The 23,800-nt window shown below is 39.5% G+C and overlaps 1 protein-coding gene across 1 annotated transcript in view; it reads right to left on the bottom strand.

Annotated features, from left to right (window-relative positions):
* Nucleotides 1–23,800, bottom strand: part of tead3b (TEA domain family member 3 b) — a 93,109-nt gene that overhangs the window by 22,484 nt on the left and 46,825 nt on the right. The window contains exons 4-9 of the mRNA XM_034167518.1: nt 19,025–19,087; nt 18,823–18,885; nt 10,446–10,457; nt 1,069–1,197; nt 943–986; nt 713–769 (exon numbers count right to left, since the gene is read on the bottom strand). Of these exons, the coding sequence (XP_034023409.1) occupies nt 713–769; nt 943–986; nt 1,069–1,197; nt 10,446–10,457; nt 18,823–18,885; nt 19,025–19,087 (368 nt within the window). The remainder of the gene's footprint in view (nt 1–712; nt 770–942; nt 987–1,068; nt 1,198–10,445; nt 10,458–18,822; nt 18,886–19,024; nt 19,088–23,800) is intronic.

Here is a 23,800-nt window from a genome sequence, read left to right as displayed (position 1 = left end):
AATGATGCTGCTGAGCTCCGAAATGACGCATGCGCCGTGAAGGCAGGGCGGAGCAATTTTTAGGGGGGACCGTTCAGTCAGCGACACTGGGACATTTTTGGTGAACACCAGGCCCAGAGGATGACCATACAACAGCTGGCTTTCAGGAGATACGAGTGGCCCGCAGGTGTACCAGATCGTTACCCATCAGGACCTGAAGCAGTTACAACAACGCTAAGCACACGCACGCTGCCAATCCTGACCCTTTAAGGGGGGAAATGAATAACCTCTGTAATCTGGCCACCGCTCACCCAGTCTGGATATAAGTACCCTCAAATTAACCTTTTTTGTTTTGTAGATAACTAAAAGATTAACTCCATATCCTAATATTTATGGACTTGACTGTTTGTACTTTCTAGTGCTAATGCGTATGTTTAACATACATAAAATGTGGTACAATGAAATATGACTGTGAACATCTGTTAGTGTCAAATGCAGCATCAGCGAGGCGCAAGTCCACCCCTGCCCCAATTCTTCTGATTCATTGATTTTGAAAATTTTTTGAACCACAATTTCTTTTTTCTTTTTTTTTGTCTCACTCTCAATTCCAATTTCGAAGCAGATGTACGGCCCGGTGATGGTTTACATCAGTGCATAAAACATAAAATAAGGTGCAGAAGAAGAGTTAGTACTGCTCTGTGCTGACAGCTGGACCTGAACAAGGGGAACTTACGCGTGGCTGGTGCGGCCGAGCCCAGGAGTCCTTCCCGGGTTGAGCTCTAGAACCAGCCTGGTATGTGGAAATGTGATCCGTTAAACATGCAAACTGTAGCAATACAAAATTTAGCCTCCCAACTCACTCCCTCATTCACGCCTTTACTCATCTCCAGCAACAGTCGCTCTTAACACATCCTGATGTCATCCTGCAGACAGCTAGTAGGATCGGTATTGAGGTCTACTTACTCCTGAGAGGTTCCAGGTTGTCCTGGGATTGGAGCAGGATAGAACTGGAGGGGGGAAAAGGTCTTTTGTTTTAGTGATATTGATTGGATGCAGTGTAACGGCACAGAGAAGGACGGCTGTGCTCACTCTGGCTTGTTGATGGTAGGGAGCAGGAGGCAGAGGGGGGAGATGGTTCTTCATCATACTCGGAGAGACGATCTGTGCAGATGACAGCGCGGCCATGTTCTGCAAGGCTTTGTCTTTGGATGCCTGATCCTACAGGATGACACAGAGAAATGCAGCGCATCAACCACAAGGGGGCAGTGTAATCAAAACCTAAATCACTGCTGCACAACTACAAAATACACACAAAACATACTCTGAATTGTACAACTAAATAGTTTTGAAAAGCTGTGTTAAGGTTTGCATGATTGCAAAAAACAAACAAACAACAAAAAAAACAACAACAACAACAAAAAAAAAAATCTACAAGCGCTACTATGTTAAAACTAGAAATAGGACAGTACTCTCTAGTATAGTGGAGGAAAACTCTGGGTGTGCCCGAGTTCAAAAACAGCCAGTTTATTTAAGTACAAATAGAAACATAAACCAGCTTTAATGCGCACTAGCATACTCTGAAGTACACATGTATATATTTAAACTAGCTGCTTTAGTCCAGTGGTGCCAGTGGTCCTAAAATGCTGATTTAATATCATCAAATAGTGTTTATATTACAGGGTTTTTTTTTTTTGTTGTTGTTGTTTTTTGCTCGGGGTCACCACAGCAGATCCAGAATATATATATACAGTAGTGTTCAGAATAATAGTAGTGCTATGTGACTAAAAAGATTAATCCAGGTTTTGAGTATATTTCTTATTGTTACATGGGAAACAAGGTACCAGTAGATTCAATAGATTCTCACAAATCCAACAAGAGCAAGCATTCATGATATGCACACTCTTAAGGCTATGAAATTGGGCTATTAGTAAAAAAAAGTAGAAAAGGGGGTGTTCACAATAATAGTAGTGTGGCATTCAGTCAGTGAGTTTGTCAATTTTGTGGAACAAACAGGTGTGAATCAGGTGTCCCCTATTTAAGGATGAAGCCAGCACCTGTTGAACATGCTTTTCAACAGGTATATATATATATATATATATATATACACACACACACACATATACATATATACTGCTAAAAGACAGATAAATAAAAAACACTGATGATTTTATTATGGCCTTAGCATACGTAAAAAAATTATCTTAATGCTTTTTTAAAAAAGTATTTGATGCATTTGGTGCCAAAACAGAAGGTTCCAGGTTCAAGACCACTCGGCCCCATTGTCCGTGTCCACTTTGAGTTGGGTTATGAAGGACATCCAATCAACATGCAGCACCATAGCAGATCTGCTGTGGCCAACTCCGAGTAAAGAGAATCCAAAAGAATTTTTTATTATTAACCCCTTAACGCCTGAATTTATATAGCTGTATATAAAAAAATGTTTTGTGTGTGTTTTTGCCTTTAAGTAGATGGTAAATAATGTTGGGATTATTAATTACACTTTTGCACAAAAGATAAATAGTAATTTTGGTATTTTGGTAATAATTTATGTTATAATGTTATAATAATAATAATGGTATGTTGCAAATTTGCAACAACAGGTATACTGGTCAATTTGGTATGTTGCATATTTGAGTCAAATATTGTAGCATATATGCGACAATAGGCGTTAAGGAGTTAAAATGAGGCTTGATTCAGCTTCCACAATAGGAAGAATCATATTTGCTGATTGTGACCACATGAATCAGCTTCATTCAGCTTTAGATACACTTCATATCTATGAGCCACTGTATGCCCAGTGGGGAACAATCCAAATAAGTACTAACGCAGTCCACTCAGAGTGTACATAAATAACTTTAGTTGTAATTAGAGCACTCTGTAATGAGTTCAATTAATATCACCTGTTTAATAAGACTGTCCTTCTGGAAAAACAACTTTAACAACAGCTGGGTGAGTCCATGAGACTGTCACGTCTGTTACCGCTCTCAGTGGTCCTGCTGTGATCGAGTCATCCCAGAGACTTCATATTCTCAAAAGGATGAACGCAGCCATAACTGGCATGACAATCTCATGGAATTACCTAAATAGACCCAAGCAAAGAGAAGTATGGAAGGAATGAAGCAGCTCTGTCACTAGAATATTTCAGCAAAACGTCAAAATGCAGGCTGGACACTGGATGCACATCTGTTGCTTTCTAGCTCTACACTTGGTCCAACAGTATTAGTTTAAAAAAAATGGCCAAACAATGGAAATTTTGCAGAAGTTTTTCAAAATCCAAGAAGGCGTCCAAAATGGCCACCATTCAGGGTTTTATTTGTTTTTTAAATGTATCTTTGCTTCTGGAAAGGCTAAGATAATTTAAATGTCTAAATATGTTTATGGCATGTGAAACCCTTTACTGTGATTACATAGAGGCTTTAGTTGTGAACTCCTGAGACAATATTCTGATTATAATATATTATATTATATATATTAGATTTTAGATCTTGATGCCATGGACAGTTCTGTGCATTTTTATACTTATGTCACCTTATGCATAATCATTATCACAGGCCAAAGCATTTGTTTATAGATAATATAAAGACAGGCCCAAAAGGCCTTCCATAAATCTTCTCAGCTAATTTTCCTCAACTCCGCAAACATTCTTCAAGTTCAAGTTTATTTGGTTCAAGGAAAGAACTTGCAACAAAATAAAACAAAACAAAATAAAACTGATTTCTCAGCCAGTCAAGCCATGCAACCAAGTACTTGGTTTTGATTGTGTGTGTCAAAAATGTGAAATCTGACTGAAAGAATAAATAATCCAAAAAAGAAATTATATGCAAGTGAGAATTCAGATAAAATTCCTTGAAGATTTGATAGGAGCCACTTTGGGTTCCAATATGGCCACCACCTTAGCTTACAAGATTACAAGAAACCTCTAGATAACCATTGTAAAGAATTTCTCATGTCTAAATACAAGGTGACCCCCCCACCAAAAAAAAAAAACAGAACCCATAAAACTTGCAATAAATTCTACAAACTTAATCTTCAGTTTTGCTGTTCAATCAATCAATCAATTTTTTTATATAGCGCCAAATCACAACAAACAGTTGCCCCAAGGCGCTTTATATTGTAAGGCAAGGCCATACAATAATTATGTAAAACCCCAACGGTAAAAACGACGCCCTGTGAGCAAGCACTTGGCTACAGTGGGAAGGAAAAACTCCCTTTTAACAGGAAGAAACCTCCAGCAGAACCAGGCTCAGGGAGGGGCAGTCTTCTGCTGGGACTGGTTGGGGCTGAGGGAGAGAACCAGGAAAAAGACATGCTGTGGAGGGGAGCAGAGATCGATCACTAATGATTAAATGCAGAGTGGTGCATACAGAGCAAAAAGAGAAAGAAACAGTGCATCATGGGAACCCCCCAGCAGTCTACGTCTAAAGCAGCATAACTAAGGGATGGTTCAGGGTCACCTGATCCAGCCCTAACTATAAGCTTTAGCAAAAAGGAAAGTTTTAAGCCTAATCTTAAAAGTAGAGAGGGTGTCTGTCTCCCTGATCTGAATTGGGAGCTGGTTCCACAGGAGAGGAGCCTGAAAGCTGAAGGCTCTGCCTCCCATTCTACTCTTACAAACCCTAGGAACTACAAGTAAGCCTGCAGTCTGAGAGCGAAGCGCTCTATTGGGGTGATATGGTACTACGAGGTCCATAAGATAAGATGGGACCTGATTATTCAAAACCTTATAAGTAAGAAGAAGAATTTTAAATTCTATTCTAGAATTAACAGGAAGCCAATGAAGAGAGGCCAATATGGGTGAGATATGCTCTCTCCCTCTAGTCCCTGTCAGTACTCTAGCTGCAGCATTTTGAATTAACTGAAGGCTTTTCAGGGAACTTTTAGGACAACCTGATAATAATGAATTACAATAGTCCAGCCTAGAGGAAATAAATGCATGAATTAGTTTTTCAGCATCACTCTGAGACAAGACCTTTCTGATTTTAGAGATATTGCGTAAATGCAAAAAAGCAGTCCTACATATTTGTTTAATATGCGCTTTGAATGACATATCCTGATCAAAAATGACTCCAAGATTTCTCACAGTATTACTAGAGGTCAGGGTAATGCCATCCAGAGTAAGGATCTGATTAGACACCATGTTTCTAAGATTTGTGGGGCCAAGTACAATAACTTCAGTTTATCTGAGTTTAAAAGCAGGAAATTAGAGGTCATCCATGTCTTTATGTCTGTAAGACAATCCTGCAGTTTAGCTAATTGGTGTGTGTCCTCTGGCTTCATGGATAGATAAAGCTGGGTATCATCTGCGTAACAATGAAAATTTAAGCAATACCGTCTAATAATACTGCCTAAGGGAAGCATGTATAAAGTGAATAAAATTGGTCCTAGCACAGAACCTTGTGGAACTCCATAATTAACTTTAGTCTGTGAAGAAGATTCCCCATTTACATGAACAAATTGTAATCTATTAGATAAATATGATTCAAACCACCGCAGCGCAGTGCCTTTAATACCTATGGCATGCTCTAATCTCTGTAATAAAATTTTATGGTCAACAGTATCAAAAGCAGCACTGAGGTCTAACAGAACAAGCACAGAGATGAGTCCACTGTCCGAGGCCATAAGAAGATCATTTGTAACCTTCACTAATGCTGTTTCTGTACTATGATGAATTCTAAAACCTGACTGAAACTCTTCAAATAGACCATTCCTCTGCAGATGATCAGTTAGCTGTTTTACAACTACCCTTTCAAGAATTTTTGAGAGAAAAGGAAGGTTGGAGATTGGCCTATAATTAGCTAAGATAGCTGGGTCAAGTGATGGCTTTTTAAGTAATGGTTTAATTACTGCCACCTTAAAAGCCTGTGGTACATAGCCAACTAACAAAGATAGATTGATCATATTTAAGATCGAAGCATTAAATAATGGTAGGGCTTCCTTGAGCAGCCTGGTAGGAATGGGGTGTAATAAACATGTTGATGGTTTGGATGAAGTAACTAATGAAAATAACTCAGACAGAACAATCGGAGAGAAAGAGTCTAACCAAATACCGGCATCACTGAAAGCAGCCAAAGATAACGATACGTCTTTGGGATGGTTATGAGTAATTTTTTCTCTAATAGTTAAAATTTTGTTAGCAAAGAAAGTCATGAAGTCATTACTAGTTAAAGTTAATGGAATGCTCAGCTCAATAGAGCTCTGACTCTGTCAGCCTGGCTACAGTGCTGAAAAGAAACCTGGGGTTGTTCTTATTTTCTTCAATTAGTGATGAGTAGAAAGATGTCCTAGCTTTACGGAGGGCTTTTTTATAGAGCAACAGACTCTTTTTCCAGGCTAAGTGAAGATCTTCTAAATTAGTGAGACGCCATTTCCTCTCCAACTTACGGGTTATCTGGTTTAAGCTACGAGTTTGTGAGTTATACCATGGAGTCAGGCACTTCTGATTTAAAGCTCTCTTTTTTAGAGGAGCTACAGCATCCAAAATTGTCTTCAATGAGGATGTAAAACTATTGACGAGATACTCTATCTCACTTACAGAGTTTAGGTAGCTACTCTGCACTGTGTTGGTATATGGCATTAGAGAACATAAAGAAGGAATCATATCCTTAAACCTAGTTACAGCGCTTTCTGAAAGACTTCTAGTGTAATGAAACTTATTCCCCACTGCTGGGTAGTCCATCAGAGTAAATGTAAATGTTATTAAGAAATGATCAGACAGAAGGGAGTTTTCAGGGAGTACTGTTAAGTCTTCTATTTCCATACCATAAGTCAGAACAAGATCTAAGATATGATTAAAGTGGTGGGTGGACTCATTTACTTTTTGAGCAAAGCCAATAGAGTCTAATAATAGATTAAATGCAGTGTTGAGGCTGTCATTCCCACTATAATTATCTTATCTGAGCTAAGCACTAAGTCAGACAAAAGGTCTGAAAATTCACAGAGAAACTCACAGTAACGACCAGGTGGACGATAGATAATAACAAATAAAACTGGTTTTTGGGACTTCCAAATTGGATGGACAAGACTAAGAGTCAAGCTTTCAAATGAATTAAAGCTCTGTCTGGGTTTTTGATTAATTAATAAGCTGGAATGGAAGATTGCTGCTAATCCTCCGCCCCGGCCCGTGCTACGAGCATTCTGACAGTTAGTGTGACTCGGGGGTGTTGACTCATTTAAACTAACATATTCATCCTGCTGTAACCAGGTTTCTGTAAGGCAGAATAAATCAATATGTTGATCAATTATTATATCATTTACCAACAGGGACTTAGAAGAGAGAGACCTAATGTTTAATAGACCACATTTAACTGTTTTAGTCTGTGGTGCAGTTGAAGGTGCTATATTATTTTTTCTTTTTCAATTTTATGCTTAAATAGATTTTTGCTGGTTATTGGTAGTCTGGGAGCAGGCACCGTCTCTACGGGGATGGGGTAATGAGGGGATGGCAGGGGGAGAGAAGCTGCAGAGAGGTGTGTAAGACTACAACTCTGCTTCCTGGTCCCAACCCTAGATAGTCACGGTTTGGAGGATTTAAGAAAATTGGCCAGATTTCTAGAAATGAGAGCTGCTCCATCCAAAGTGGGATGGATGCCGTCTCTCCTAACAAGACCAGGTTTTCCCCAGAAGCTTTGCCAATTATCTATGAAGCCCACCTCATTTTTTTTGGACACCACTCAGACAGACAGCAATTCAAGGAGAACATGCGGCTAAACATGTCACTCCTGGTCTGATTGGGGAGGGGCCCAGAGAAAACTACAGAGTCCGACATTGTTTTTGCAAAGTTACACACCGATTTAATGTTAATTTTAGTGACCTCCGATTGGCGTAACCGGGTGTCATTACTGCCGACGTGAATTACAATCTTACCAAATTTACGCTTAGCCTTAGCCAGCAGTTTCAAATTTCCTTCGATGTCGCCTGCTCTGGCCCCCGGAAGACAATTGACTATGGTTGCTGGTGTCGCTAACTTCACATTTCGCAAAACAGAGTCGCCAATAACCAGAGTTTGATCCTCGGCGGGTGTGTTGTCGAGTGGGGAAAAACGGTTAGAGATGTGAACGGGTTGGCGGTGTACACGGGGCTTCTGTTTAGGGCTACGCTTCCTCCTCACAGTCACCCAGTCAGCCTGCTTTCCCGGCTGCTCGGGATCTGCCAGGGGGTAACTAACGGCGGCTAAGCTACCTTGGTCCGCACCAACTACAGGGGCCTGGCTAGCTGTAGAATTTTCCACGGTGCAGAGCCGAGTCTCCAATTCGCCCAGCCTGGCCTCCAAAGCTACGAATAAGCTACACTTATTACAAGTACCGTTACTGCTAAAGGAGGCCGAGGAATAACTAAACATTTCACACCCAGAGCAGAGAAGTGCGGGAGAGACAGGAGAAGCCGCCATGCTAAATCGGCTAAGAGCTAGTAGCTACGCTAAGCTAGCGGATTCCTAAAAACACGCAAAGTGAATAATGTGTAAATAATTTAGAGGTGATTCAGCAGAAGGAGTGCTTTAGTTAAGGCACGTAAAGATTACACTGGGAAACAAATCGTAATCTAGATAACTAGATCAATCTAACTGCGCAGATTAAACAGCTAACAGATACAGAAAAACACCGCTGTGCTCCGGAACAGGAAGTGATACAATACCGCAGTGAGAGCCAACCACCAGTAGAGGTTGAAGACAACTGGAACAACAGTCTTCCCCAACATGTCTTGGCAACCAAGTAAAAGACATTTTGTCTAGGGGCCTATTTTGCCAACAAATCATACCATTTGGAGCATAATTTTGGAAGAATATGACTTTTACACAAAGCGAACAAGATAACTGAATGTTTGAGGAATGATCGTACACAGACTGAAGTTTAAGTCCAGCAAATTTCTTAAAATTTGCTTTGTAGGACCTTTGTAGGATTTATTACAAGTTTTATGGGTTCTGGTTTGTTTTGGATCACGCTGTACTTACATTTAGACGCATAAATTAGGTTTCTGACCCTTCCAGAAGCAAAAGTATGTTAAGATAAGTGAAATGTGAGCCATTTTGGATGGCATCTTGGATTCTGAAAAAGCCACAACTACACATTTTTCCAGATCTTTTCTAAACTTTTCATCTTGTTCCACAAAATTTACTTTTTTATATAATGATCAAACTCCTGGACTAACTGTCTGGTGTCGCAGACCGAACAGGCCGCCCCTAAAAATCGGCCCGCCTTTTGCATCTGTGGATGCATCATTTTGGACCACAGCAGCTCGTCTGAGACGGACTCTCTTCACGCAAAGCAATCAAACTGATTAATGGGATTATTAACCATCAGATGATAAAGGTAAAGCCTCTTAAATCATTCTAAAGTCAATTTTAAGCAGAAACGAGGTGAAATTCTGTGACGCTTTGAAATGTCCGACGCACAGTGAACACATCAGCTAGCAGCTCGTTTAGCCATGAAATAATGCTGAATTTATGTGGAAATGATTGTTGTACAAAAGCTTCAGATATCTGTCGCTGAGACAGCTGATGACTGAGGCAGTTTTAAGCAGAAACGAGGTGATAATCGGTGAACCACGTCATCAAGGGGGACTGATTTTTAGGGGGAACATTCGGTCTGTGACACCGGGTCACACTGTCAGGATAAACACACTGTGTCTCACTCTCTCTCTGTCTCTCTCATTCACTCTGCCACAGCTTTGTTTCCAAATCGCTTTGTTTGTAGAGTGAAGCAAAAACAAAATCTTCAGACATTTTATTTATAGAATATATTAATGATATAAAATCTTATAGCTAACATTCAATATTTCATTTTTGGGGCCTGAAACAATAAACCCATTTAAATTCAGCAAATACTGCATTTGTGATTCAGAATCTGCTGCAGTGAAATTAGCCTAACGGAAAACAGAATAAACATCCTGGAGTCGGTAAACACAGTATCGTCAGATAAAACTGCTGCTGATCTGCTTCGGCAGCCGTCATGAAACCGGTCCACGTCGGATGAACAGCAGGCATTCATAGACCTCAAACATCAGTGTGTTACTGAGGGGCACACGTACATCAACAACCTGAGGCCCATGTGAGAAGAGAAACACAGCCAGCAATTCATGTTCACGTCAGATCAAAGCCATTCTAGATTTGAAGTGGTGTGCGGCCATGACATTTAATATTTCTAACTACAGTGATTAATGCAAAACAATGCAGCTGCAAGGTAATTCATTAATGACTTTACATTTAATTAGTGGACAGACAGAAGCCAGACCCCAAATAAAGGTGCAACAACTTATGCAAAGCAAGCTAGACACGAGCTTTTGGTGGAGGCTGAAAGCATGACACCACATCAGGCAGCAGTACTCTGCTGGTTCCTGAACGCTGCTTCAATGCACAACTGTAATGGGGCGGGATGCCATGCTGGCAAAGGGGCTACAGAGGGCGACAGTGCACTGGGGCTGCCAAACACAGAGGCAAAGCGAAGCATATTGTACTAGTCAAAATTACTTACCAAATTCATTGCCTAAACCAAAAAAGAGAGACATCGTTAGTACTGTGCAGTTCTGAATGGTGAGGTGAGTTTTGGTTGACAGTAAATTTAAACGTGAGCTCAAGTTCAAGGTGCAGATCTCCTTAATTATAAAGACAGTGTTCATCGTAACAACACATATGTTGCTAAAAATTTTCAAGTGCAGAATTTTTTTTGTTGGAATTTGTTAGTCAATGAATGTGTCATCAAGCAATTCATAATAGCTTTAAGTATTTTATTTGAAAATAGGAAAACATGATATAATTAACATTTCTATAAATCTGACCTGTTGAAAGTTTGTGGAAAATCAAAGTCTATAGGCTTTTAATTTTGTGAACGAAATGAGAACTCCATTTCCAATAAACCAGGCACAGGTCGCAAATAAAACTTTACCCAAATAGCACCGCCAGACGATTACATCACGTCAGTATTTTATATATCACATTAAAGGTGCTGTGAATGGCATTTTAAACATTAACATAGCAGCCAACAACTATTTCCAGTGCAAAGAATGAAGCAACACACTATTTGTGCTCCGAGTTTTTCTGGCTGCTGTTTACAGTCTCCATTTGGACTTGCACATCACTATAACCAGCACAGCTATCAATTGTTTTTTCAAGATTATAGATAGCAGTGACTTTCTAGAAGTATCTAAAAAAAAAAAAAAAAAAAAAATCATATTCAAAAGGAAAAATGCCTCTCACCAAGAACATGGTGTTACTAGAATCTACATATATTTGGCTTTTCTTTTCTTTTAAAACACATTAAAAGGCGCTGTCATTTGTTATGCTCAATGCAGAGGGATAGTTGAGGAGTGGCTGAGGAAGACGTTTTGTTTACATCCTGAAGTGTGGCACAAAAGTGACGTTTATTGGCAGAAAAAAATCACTAATAGCACCTTTAAATGTGTGTAAATAATTTATATTGATGTAAATGTGCTATATTAAAAAAAACACTGATTCCAGAGTAATAAAGTCACAAAGTGTTAAAATGAAAAATCAAGTTTTTTATATTTATAGTACAACTGTGCCACAGTCTTTATTTCTAAATGACTGCTTCAGAAAATGACTGAAGTCGCATGGTGTTGGATTTGCCATCGTCCTTACTGATGGTCCAGTCACACGGCACTTAACGAAGGACAACAAAGCCCAAACAAAACAAGAAATCTGGACTTTTGTTGCCATCATTTAACCTTCACACAGCTTCGTTCCTGCAGCTGGCGCTTTGCCAGGATTTTTAAACTGTTGAAAATTTTCAACGAATGCCACCGAAAACCTCAATTCGTCCGTATTTCATTTTGATGTTGTTCTTGGTGGGTTTTTTTATCGTTTGCTTAGTTTTTGTAACGTTACCATTTAGTTCGACTTTGTTTGACCAGCTGAATGTTTTCACACAGTGCAGACGCCAATTTGTGAGTACTGCTGCTGCTGCCGCTGTGTTCATGGACCGCTGGAAATTACAGGGCAAACTCAACCTGTTTGCTTGGATTTTTTTAATCTGAGTGGGGGGTCAGCTTCAATGGGCTCAGGCACCTCATGTAGGACAGAATTAATCTTTTGTGTGGATACAATTAATTATTTTGCCACAAGCAACTGCTGAAATTGAAAGAATAAAAAGTTGTGTAATTTCCGACGGTACAGCAACTCCTGCGTGTTTATTATTTTTTATTAAATATTACAATATGGGTGTAGGAATAACAATCCAGCCCTCATGTACATGTGGCAATGGGTAGATCATTCAAAAGATTATATAAAGAGCTGTTCTGGAAGGCAGAATTCACATTGTGGATCAGCTGCAGCTGCTTGAAATAACCGCACGTGAGTCAATGCGCGTTCACATGGGCCGATCAATTTGCTGCTCTGATATATTCAATCATCTTTACACTTATATTTATTCCCACCTTTGACAGTTTTCTGTTATAAATCAATATATATGACTTAGTAATGTAATACAGTGATACAGCAGTGACCTCGGCACACCAGAGTTTTGCTTTTTTAATTGGAGCAAGACGTAGTGCGCAGCGTGTCGTCAGACAGTGAGGATTCTGACGATGATGGAGATGATCCCTCTTTTGTTCTGTACGAGGAACTAGACCAGGTGGTCCACTGACGTGCTCACAGATCTCCACAGCTTCTGTCTGCAGTTTCTTCAGGACTCATGCGTTATGAGCTGCATCCCAGCGCCGAGTCCTGGAACTCAGAGATGCAGACACACACTGCTACATCTGTGGCTCCAGGCGTGTTTCGTTTAAAGCATCAAGATCAATGTTGGCTTCGGTTTCGTTTTGTTCCTCTTTCGTCCCTTTTGCACTCTTGGTTCGCAGGGTGTTTGGTGATAAAAACTTGTTCATCCACCTTTTCTCAACAAATTGTGACTTTTTTTTTTTTTTTTTTTTACTTTTTTCCCTTCGTTCAGGAACTGTCGTGTGCCGTGTGACTGGGCCATAAGGTTAGCGACATTTTGTTGTGGCAACGTTAGTGTGTGATGCATGCTGGGGTCACCTGAGGGCAAACAGCAACGATGACTCCAGACATCAGTTAGTTCAATGTGGCACAACTTAAAGAATTCTTGAGAGAACACGATGTCCCCATCCAGAATTGCACCAAAAATGTTTTAGCTAAGCGTGCTGTTAGATATATTTGTGTGTTCAACTACAGTTTTCTTTATTTGTTGTCTGTGCTTGTTTTGGTATTAAAGTAGTTATTTTACTTATGACTGTATTCTTAGTTGTCACTCTTATTCTTACTTTTCTTTGTTCTAAGTTGGAATGTGTATATTGAACTGGATTTAACCAGTTTGCTTTTTTTTTTTTTTTTTTTTAACCACTTAGGACAAATGTCAATCAATCAATCAGTTTTATTTATATAGCGCCAAATCACAACAAACAGTTGCCCCAAGGCGCTTTATATTGTAAGGCAAGGCCATACAATAATTACGTAAAAAACCCCAACGGTCAAAACAACCCCCTGTGAGCAAGCACTTGGCGACAGTAGGAAGGAAAAACTCCCTTTTAACAGGAAGAAACCTCCAGCAGAACCAGGCTCAGGGAGGGGCAGTCTTCTGCTGGGACTGGTTATAATGTAACTCAGTACATTATAAATGATACATGTCCGGTTACTGAGCGGGTCCGAGGCAGGGGGTTGGGCCTCCCTCGAATGCCCACGGGGACCAATAAGAATGGATTTTGCGAAAAAAAGGTCCGCCTTTGTCACGCCTATGTAATGCCTTATAAAAACTGTTTGTGTTTATTGTTCGGGGTTCCCAAAAAGGTGGATCTCGTCTGTGAGAGAAATCCTCCAGGACCCAGGCCTGACTTTTTCACTGTGACTTTGAATAAATTTAAAAGTGCAGAATAGTTTGAGTTTGTGCTTTGTGAAGGACAGCGTTACAGAAAGAGCTTGGGGAAAATAACAGCACCAAAGTGGATTATGAACTGGGCTTGCCCTGTTTGCAGTTCTGAAAAGTACATGAAAGCATGCCAAACAGCCATCCACATAAAGTTAGAGCTGGATTAGCTAACTCGCACATTAGCTTCCGGTGCTAGCTCCGTCGTGAAGTTAACCATCGCAGAGACTGTTATGATCTGACTGTACGTCAGATAATATTTATTCAAGACTAATCTATCACGCCAACTATAAACTACTCCACATTAGTTTATCATCAGCATATGTGGTTCTCTCACCAGATGATGATGTGATCAGTGGTAATGTTTTTAATAATAGATGTAAAACTTGAGTTATTTCTGTTACCATATCACCGTGACAGATTAGTCTGAAGTAAAAATGATCTGCAGTTGTGAATGTAGTCTCTGCTAACGAAGGTAAACTTCATGATGGCACTAATAGGGTAAGATAACATGTAAATTAGCTAATCCAGGTGCAACTTTCTGTGGACGCCTAGTTCATAAACTTCTTTGGCATAATTCTGGACGGGGACCTCATGTTCTCATAAGAATTCTTTAAGTTGTTCCACAGTGAACTGATTGAAGTCTGAAGTGGGAGTTGCTGTTTGCCTCCAGGCAATCCAGAGCATGCACCACGCACTGGCGTTGCAAGAATGAAATGGCGCCAACTCTAATGAGGACTATGACACTGACTCACAAATTTTAGACTTCAATCAATGACAGTGCTGATGTTTATTTTTCTATGTGACCTATAAAGTCAACATGCTATAAAATGGATGATTTAGTTGTCTTAAATTAGGTAATAATTATGCAACTCAATCTTGTGCTTTACAAATATTTTGCAGCTTGTATCATGTGGCAGTTTGTCATTTGAGATTAAGGAGCATAATTTAAACTTTTTTTTTAAGAACCCTGTTTTGTTTTTTGCTTTGCTTAATGTGGTGTCATGAAACAAACAAAAGATAAAAGTCCAAGGTGCACGAGTGCCTTTTAGAGGCACTCTACTATTATGTTGTTATCCATTGGTATAGCTACAGCTCACATTCTGTTCCACAAAATATGTAAACCAGTCAAGCAAACAATTTAAATATACAGTGCATCTGGAAAATATTCACAGCACTTCACTTTTTCCACATTTTGTTGTTACAGCCTTATTCCAAAATGGATGAAATTCAATTTTCTTCCTGAAATTCTACACACAATACCCCATAATGACAATATGAAAAAGTATGAGACTTTTGCAAATTTATTAAAAATAATAATAATAATAAGAAACCTGAGAAATGTGAGTATTCACAACCTTTGCCATAATAAAGCTCAGGTGCCTCCTGTTTCCAAAGATCATCCTTGAGATGTTTCTACAGCTTAATTGGAGTCCAACTGGGGTAAATTCAGTTGCTTGGACATGATTTGGAAAGACACACACCTGTCTACATATAAGGTCCCCCAGTTCACAGTCAGAGCACAAAAAGCATGTAGTCAAAGGAATTGTCTGTAGACCTCTGAGGCAGGATTGTCTCAAGGCACAAATCTGGGGAAGGGTACAGAAACATTTCTGCTGCACTCAAGGGAGCAATGAGCACAGTGGCCTCCATCATCTGTAAGTGGAAGAACTTCAGATTTACCAGGACTCTTCCTAGAGCTGGCCACCTGTCTAAAGTCAGCTATCGGGGGAGAAGGGCCTTAGTCAGGGAAGTGACCAAGAACCGATGTTAACTCTGTCAGAGCTCCAGCTCTGTAGAGAGAGGACAACCTTACCAGAGGACAACCATCTCTGCAACAATCCACCAATCAGGCATGTATGGTAGAGTGTGCAGACAGAAGCCACTCCTTAGTAAAAGGCACCTGGCAGTCCACCTGGAGTTTGTCAAAAGGCAGATGAAGGACTCTCAGACCATGAGAAACAAAACTCTCTGGTCTGATGAGACAAAGATTGAACTCTGGCGTGGATGCCAGGTGTCAAGTCTGGAGGAAATGAGGCACCATCCCTACAGTGAAGCATGGTGGTGGCAGCATCATGCTGTGGGGATGTTTTTCAGTGGCAGGAACTGGGAGACTAGTCAGGATTGAGGGAAAGATGAATGCAGCAATGTACAGAGACATCCTGGATAAAAACCTGCTCCAGAGCGCTCTTGACCTCAGACTGGAGTGATGCTTCATCTTTCAGCAGGACAATGACAAGCTTGTGGTATCATACTGAAGAAGACTTGAGGCTGTAATTGCTGTCAAAGGTGCATCAACAAAGTATTGACCAAAGGCTGTGAATACTTACGTACGTGCGATTTCTTAGAGTTGTTATTATGGGGTGTTGTGAGTAGAATTTTGAGGAAAAAAATGAATTTACTCCATTTTGGAATACGTCTGGCTGTAACATAACACATTGTGGAAAAAAGTGAAGTGCTGTGAATGCATTCCGGATGCGCTGTACCTAAATGCAAAAGATATAGAAAATTGCTCTTCCCTATTTAAAGCGTACAATTTACTGAATCACGGTTTGACAAAAGTGCCAACTTCAACTGAAATATGAAATGTCATGCATGGATGGTGATGTGCGATCAAGGACTACTTTGTACACGTGTTTTGATGCTAGCTTTGCAGAATGTTCCAGTGTATTGAGTGGTAATATGTATGCAGTGGTGGGCACAGTTCCGCTAATCAGGCTAACTGCCAATTAGCAAAGCTAACTTTTTTATTAGCGGATTAGCTTTTCAGATAAATTTTTTTAGTGGTTTATTGGTTTAGCGTTATAAAAGATTACTTTTCAGTTGGCTGATTAGCTGTTATTGAAGCTAACATTTTGGTTAGCTGTGCCCACCACTGTATGTACATTATGTGTCCTTATTGTAGGAAGCCTCATGACAATCAGAAGGACTGAAAAAAGTGGTTAGAGGCCTTCATAGGTCCACTTGATTTCTTATAAATAATATGTAATTTGGTGTAGCAGGACCAAGATATAAACCTGACTATGCCAGACCATATTCCTATAGTCCAAATTATATGCTCATTGTGTTTTAAAAAAGTTTGTATTTCAGTGTTTTCAATCATACTTTTAAAAAATAACCTTATTGCAACATCAATAATAACACAATGTCTGTTCAAGTTAGTGAGATGTACAATTCTTAATACATTTTCAAGTCAGTTCTTCTGCACCCTGCAGCATATAAAACATCAAAGTGCACTGAATGAATAGGTTTCTTTTTCACCTTTATTGCAGTATTGGTTTTCATTGTGGACTGCACTTGATTTATTTGCAATGGTGTGTAAGCAGTTAAAATGGTGTATTGTAGTTTATAAGGCTGCGTCATCAGCATGTTAAATAGAATAAAAATTTAACAAGTTTCCAACTTTAATCCCAGATACAGTCTGTGCAGGTGGTATATCTTGGGCTCTAACACAGAGTCCCAATTTTGGTTCCATTTATGTAGACAAAGGTACCTTTTTTCCAAAAAGTACCCCATAAGATACATGAATGGACCTTAAGGTGAAAACTGTGGAACACTGTTTAATTTCAAAGGTCAAAAATCATGTGTGATCACGTTCAAAGGAACTCTGTCCATTTTGTTCAATCGTAGGGTAGAGGATGGATCCAGTTCTGTTAACTTGGGTGTTGTGTCTGCATGTATACAACTAATTCACAAGTGCAGTTGTGTAATTCTGAGCTACACACTATGAACAATGGTCACAATGTACATTGTAAAAACTAATTTTTAGGCTTTTATTTGTGTGTGTGTGTGTGTGTGTGTGTAAGAACTGTGAGGTTCAGTTTGTGTGTGTTTTCTCCTGGATATTCTGTCTCTATTGAGTTCTGGTTATCTTGAGTGCATTTTTAGTCTGGTCTAATTATACTCAAGTCTATTTCAGGTAAGGTCCAAGACAAGAGCTTACAGAATAACCCCCCCCACCACCCCCTAATGTCCCGCGCTGCCATACTAGTTACATGAATATATTACGTATTGAGGCAGTAAATCATTTGAGATGAAATACCTAAGAGTTCAACTGGTCTGTTCATACGTGTAATTGACAAATCATGAGGTATAAAACAAAACAAAGCAAAAAAATAATCATTATAATAATAAAAAAAAAAAAAAAAAAAAAACAAGGTCAATTATCTCCACTTGAAGACGCTGCACCACAATTATTTTACTTCATGCATACTTTCATATGCTGTGTTTCCACTGTGTAAAGTTTCACTGAAATCCACCAACCGGTTTATGAGCAGTTGCATTTGTAAGACTCATGAACAGAGAGATGGACAGACCGGGTGAATCCTTTAAACACCTCGTAACCTTTGTTGTTTTAGATTAGAATATATATACTATCTTAAAATTTCAAAACTAATTTATGCACATTGGGTTTGACTGTGTTGTTTTATGTTAACTCCAAACTTTGGACCTGTGAAGACCTCTGTCTTTCAAGAAACATTATCATAATTTCTTTTTACATCAAGGGACATATACAAAGATACACTGTAGGAAGTAAAACTATCAAAGTCAAGAGAGTTTTCAGAAAAGAAGTATCAGAGAAGTAGGATATCTTGGCAGAATGGCCGGTTGGAGAAAAGATCATAGCTGGAGCAACATGCAGCCAAATAAAATCCACTGAGCTCACGGTAACATTCCTTTGAGGTAGAAGAAGAAGCTTTTCTAACATTATGAAGTGATGAAAGTTACCAAACAGTAAATGGAGCTGAGACCTATAAAAAGCTTTGCCTGTTTGTGCACTGCATGCAGGACTGGGGTTATTTTAGGAGTGGGTGTCCCGGAATTAACTAATTAACATCTTAAATAGTATTTGACTGATCGTAAAACAATGTGTCTAGCTTGCCAAGCGTGCGCAAAACCGTTCAAGAGGAAACAGCCTGTATATCAGTATATCAACTAATATACTGATAAATCAACTAGTTAGTGCAAAGCCAAGCCTGCAGCAGCCCCGCCGAGCCCGCCGTGAAGCGCATACCTTTAGCTTTGACTGGATCTCGCGAGATTTTCTCCGGGCGAGAACCTGCAAGTGGCTAGAAACCTGCACAGAAGAATAGCCAAGAAGAGGGAAAAGGAAAAGAGACAGGAAAAGAAAAGACAAAGGAAGAGAGAGAAGCCGTAACCAAAGAGGAAAGAGACGCCCAGTCAGTGTTGCCAGGAGGCAGGCTGGCGGCACATACCTTGATACCCGCCTGGTATTCACGCACTTTCTTCCGCGCTAACACCTGTATGTGACTAGACACCTAAGGGGGTGTGAAACAGTTTTTGAGCATAAAAAACCCATGCGGACACATGTGCATGCAAGTGCAAACAGATACACACGTACGCAGACACACACACACACACACACACACACACACACACTACACAATACACACATTAACTCAATAGTAAAAACGCAACAAACAAAAACAATTATCATAACAACTCCAAATAGTTTAAACTATTTTAATTTAATTTAATTCTTATTTTGAAATTATCTCTAAATCTGTTGCCCCAAAACACAATGTGATCCAATTTGCAATAAATATATTACAACCCAAAGTCAAAAAATGTATGGAAAAGTTACGGGAAATGCAAATAACAACAGTGACATTTTATATTTCATTGCAGACCATATGAAGCCAATATATTACATGTTTTGTGTGGACAAATTCATTTCATTTGTTAATATATATCCATTCCTGCATTTAAGGCCTGCGACACATTCTAAAAAAATGTTTGGACGCGAAGGCATTTGCCACTTTGTAATGTTGCCATTCCTTCTCGCAACACTTGAAAGACCATTTGGCATTAAGGATACCAAGCGATAAAGTGTTTCAGGTTTTATTTGATCCCATTCTTCCTGCAAATGCATCTCAATGTGTGCGACAGTACGTAGTCATCATTGCCTTTTTTTTGTTTCAAAATTCTCCACACACACTCTATTGGGGACAGGTCAGGACTGCAGGCAGCCCAATTCAGTATTTGTATCCTGTTCTTTTGCAGCCATGCTTTGGCATGGTTGCTTAGTGGTTAGCACTGATGCTACACAGCAAGAAGGTTGTGGGATCCCTTCCCGTCCTTTCTGTTTCTGTGTGGAGTTGCATGTTCCCCCCGTGTATGTGTGGGTTTCCTCCAGGCACTCCGGTTTTCTCCCACAACCAAAAACATGCTGTGGAACATCTACCAGGGACAACAGATGGAAATTAGCCAATGGCTATAATCTGGCTTGTTTGCTTCACTCTATGGTGATGTCCATGAACTTGCACTGTCCCTTCACAAACAAATAAAAATAAATAAATATTGTGTGCAGAATGTGGTTTTGCATTTTCTTATTGAAAAATGCATGGTCATCCCAGGAAAAAATGTTGTCTTGAGGACAGCATATGTTGCTCTAAAATCTCAATCCGCTTTTCTGCATTTATGCTGCCATACAGAAGTGTAAATTAACTTTACAAAGACCACTGACACAGCTCCACAACATGACAGAGGCTGGATTTTGGTTTTGTTGCTGATAACCGTCCTTTTCATCTTTGGTCTGGAACACACAGCGTCCATTTCTTTCAGATTGGCAATACTGATTCATCTGACCACAATACACATTTCCATTTTATGATGATTCAACCCAGATGCCTCTGAGCCAAGAGAAGTCAACACTGCTTATGGACAAGGTTAACATAAGGCTTCTTTTTTGGCACAGTAAAGTTCTAAGTGGAATTTCTGAATGTAACTCCATATTGTAGTGCTTGACACAGGTTTCTCAAAGTAGTCTGTTACCCATGTGGTTACATCAGCTATTGATGAATAATTATTCTTGATACAGCACTGTCTGAGGGATCAGAGATCATAGGTGCTCAGCTTAGGCTTCTGACCTTGCTCTTTGTGCACTGAAATTCCTCCAGACTCCTTGTTTAATGATATTATGCACAGCAGAGAGATAAATATGTAATCGTTTCTCATCTTTATTGGGGAGCACTGATTTTTAAACATTTCAATAACCTTGTCACACATTTGTTGACTGGAGATACGCTGATCCTCAAAGACTCAGCCTTACTTTGATAGTGCATTTGTATAAAATCATGATTACAATCACTTGTTGACATCACCTGTTTGAAATACTATCATTCAATGAATTTATTTTTTTTTTTACCTCATTACTGGCCCTCAGTTAGTCCCATACCAACATTTTTTGGAATGTGTTGCAGGCCTTAAATGCAGGAATGGATATTCTGCATATTGACAAATAAAAAGATCTTGACAACACAAAACATGAATGGATTCATACGGTTTGCAATGAAATCAAAGTGAATACAAGGTCAATTGCATTTTTTTTTTCCATATCGTCCCACCTTTTTCAAAGAGGTATTAAACTTTTGTAGGAGGTCAAAGTAACATGCTTTTAGCTCCTTTCCAATAATAACTTTACTATTTACAGATGTTTTGCAACAATAAAGCAAATTTTTTGGACATTAAATGGGGTCTTAATTACGACTAACATGGAGTCTTGCAGAAGCAGATGAATGATTTTTGTTTACTGTGTAAATGTGGATCAGCTTCATTCAACTGTAGCTGTGTTTTTTTCCCCCTCAGACATCCAGCGTAGCGGACCCCCCACCCTGCCGCTCCCTTGAGTTTGACACCGCTGCTTTATGAAGAATTACCTCAAAATGTCACAGTGCCTAATTCAGACAACAGACAACATTGGCATGTTTTAATCTCAAGTATCTCAAGTAAATAAATACATTTGGCCCTTTCCCAAAATTTGGCCCCAAAATTTTGTGATTTATATTCATGGATTAGCCTTTTTTTTAACTCATGTTGCATTTGCAGAGTCTATATTAAATTTATTTTTTACATTCCCAAACTTCTAATTCCAAGCAATAACAGGAAAGTCTCTGTCCTTTTTGGGAAGGGGGGGGGGCAAGGTCAAGAGTTTGCCTGCTAACAAACGAACAAACTAATGTAAATAAACATAATTTCCTTGGTAGAGGGAAATTTGATTGATTTTCAATTCATTTCTTTAATATAAGTCATAATATCTGGTGATACCCTTAATTTCTAAAATTAAAACCAAACTAGATTAAAACATAATCTAGTGAACTAGATTACAATAGATTGACTCAGAATAACTCTAAACTCCCGAGAGAAGGAAATGTGCACACAGTGCACTCCAACATCATGCACTCCAATCCACAGTGCATATTAAAATAATCAAATCAATCAACTTTTTTTTTTTATATAGCGCCAAATCACAACAAACAGTTGCCCCAAGGCGCTTTATATTGTAAGGCAAGGCCATACAATAATTATGAAAAACCCCAACGGTCAAAACGACCCCCTGTGAGCAAGCACCTGGCCACAGTGGGAAGGAAAAACCCCCCACTAACAGGAAGAAACCTCCAGCAGAACCAGGCCCAGGGAGGGGCAGTCCTCTGCTGAGACTGGTTGGGGCTGAGGGAAAGAACCAGGAAAAAGACATGCTGTGGAGGGGGGCAGAGATCGATCACTAATGATTAAATGCGGAGTGATGCATACAGAGCAAAAAGAGAAAGAAACAGTGCATCATGGGAACCCCCCCCACAGTCTACGTCTAAAGCAGCATAACCAAGGGATAGTCCAGGGTCACCTGATCCAGCCCTAACTATAAGCCTTAGCGAAAAGGAAAGTTTTAAGCCTAATCTTAAAAGTAGAGAGGGTATCTGTCTCCCTGATCTGAATTGGGAGCTGGTTCCACAGGAGAGGAGCCTGAAAGCTGAAGGCTCTGCCTCCCATTCTACTCTTACAAACCCTAGGAACTACAAGTAAGCCTGCAGTCTGAGAGCGAAGCGCTCTATTAGGGTGATATGGTACTACGAGGTCCCTAAGATAAGATGGGACCTGATTATTCAAAACCTTATAAGTAAGAAGAAGAATTTTAAATTCTATTCTAGAATTAACAGGAAGCCAATGAAGAGAGGCCAACACGGGTGAGATATGCTCTCTCCTGCTAGTCCCCGTCAGTACTCTAGCTGCAGCATTTTGAATTAACTGAAGGCTTTTTAGGGAACTTTTAGGACAACCTGATAATAAAGAATTACAATAGTCCAGCCTAGAGGAAATAAATGCATGAATTAGTTTTTCAGCATCACTCTGAGACAAGACCTTTCTGATTTTAGAGATATTGCGTAAATGCAAAAAGGCAGTCCTACATATTTGTTTAATATGCGCTTTGAATGACATCCTGATCAAAAATGACTCCAAGATTTCTCACAGTATTACTAGAGGTCAGGGAAATGCCATCCACAGTAAAGATCTGGTTAGACACCATGCTTCTAAGATTTGTGGGGCCAAGTACAATAACTTCAGTTTTATCTGAGTTTAAAAGCAGGAAATTAGAGGTCATCCATGTCTTTATGTCTGTAAGACAATCCTGCAGTTTAGCTAATTGGTGTGTGTCCTCTGGCTTCATGGATAGATAAAGCTGGGTATCATCTGCGTAACAATGAAAATTTAAGCAATACCGTCTAATAATACTGCCTAAGGGAAGCATGTATAAAGTGAATAAAATTGGTCCTAGCACAGAACCTTGTGGAACTCCATAATTAACTTTAGTCTGTGAAGAAGATTCCCCATTTACATGAACAAACTGTAATCTATTAGACAAATATGATTCAAACCACCGCAGCGCAGTGCCTTTAATACCTATGACATGCTCTAATCTCTGTAATAAATTTTATGGTCAACAGTATCAAAAGCAGCACTGAGGTCCAACAGAACAAGCACAGAGATAAGTCCACTGTCCGAAGCCATAAGAAGATCATTTGTACCTTCACTAATGCTGTTTCTGTACTATGATGAATTCTAAAACCTGACTGAACCTCTTCAAATAGACCATTCCTCTGCAGGTGATCAGTTAGCTGTTTTACAACTACCCTCTCAAGAATCTTTGAGAGAAAAGGAAGGTTGGAGATTGGCCTATAATTAGCTAAAATAGC

This window comes from Thalassophryne amazonica, chromosome 3 (genome assembly GCF_902500255.1).
Source record: "Thalassophryne amazonica chromosome 3, fThaAma1.1, whole genome shotgun sequence".
Classification (NCBI taxonomy): Eukaryota; Metazoa; Chordata; class Actinopteri; order Batrachoidiformes; family Batrachoididae; genus Thalassophryne; species Thalassophryne amazonica.
The sequence above is the reverse complement of the archived record's forward strand: the minus strand, read 5'-3'. Positions and strand labels throughout refer to the sequence as shown.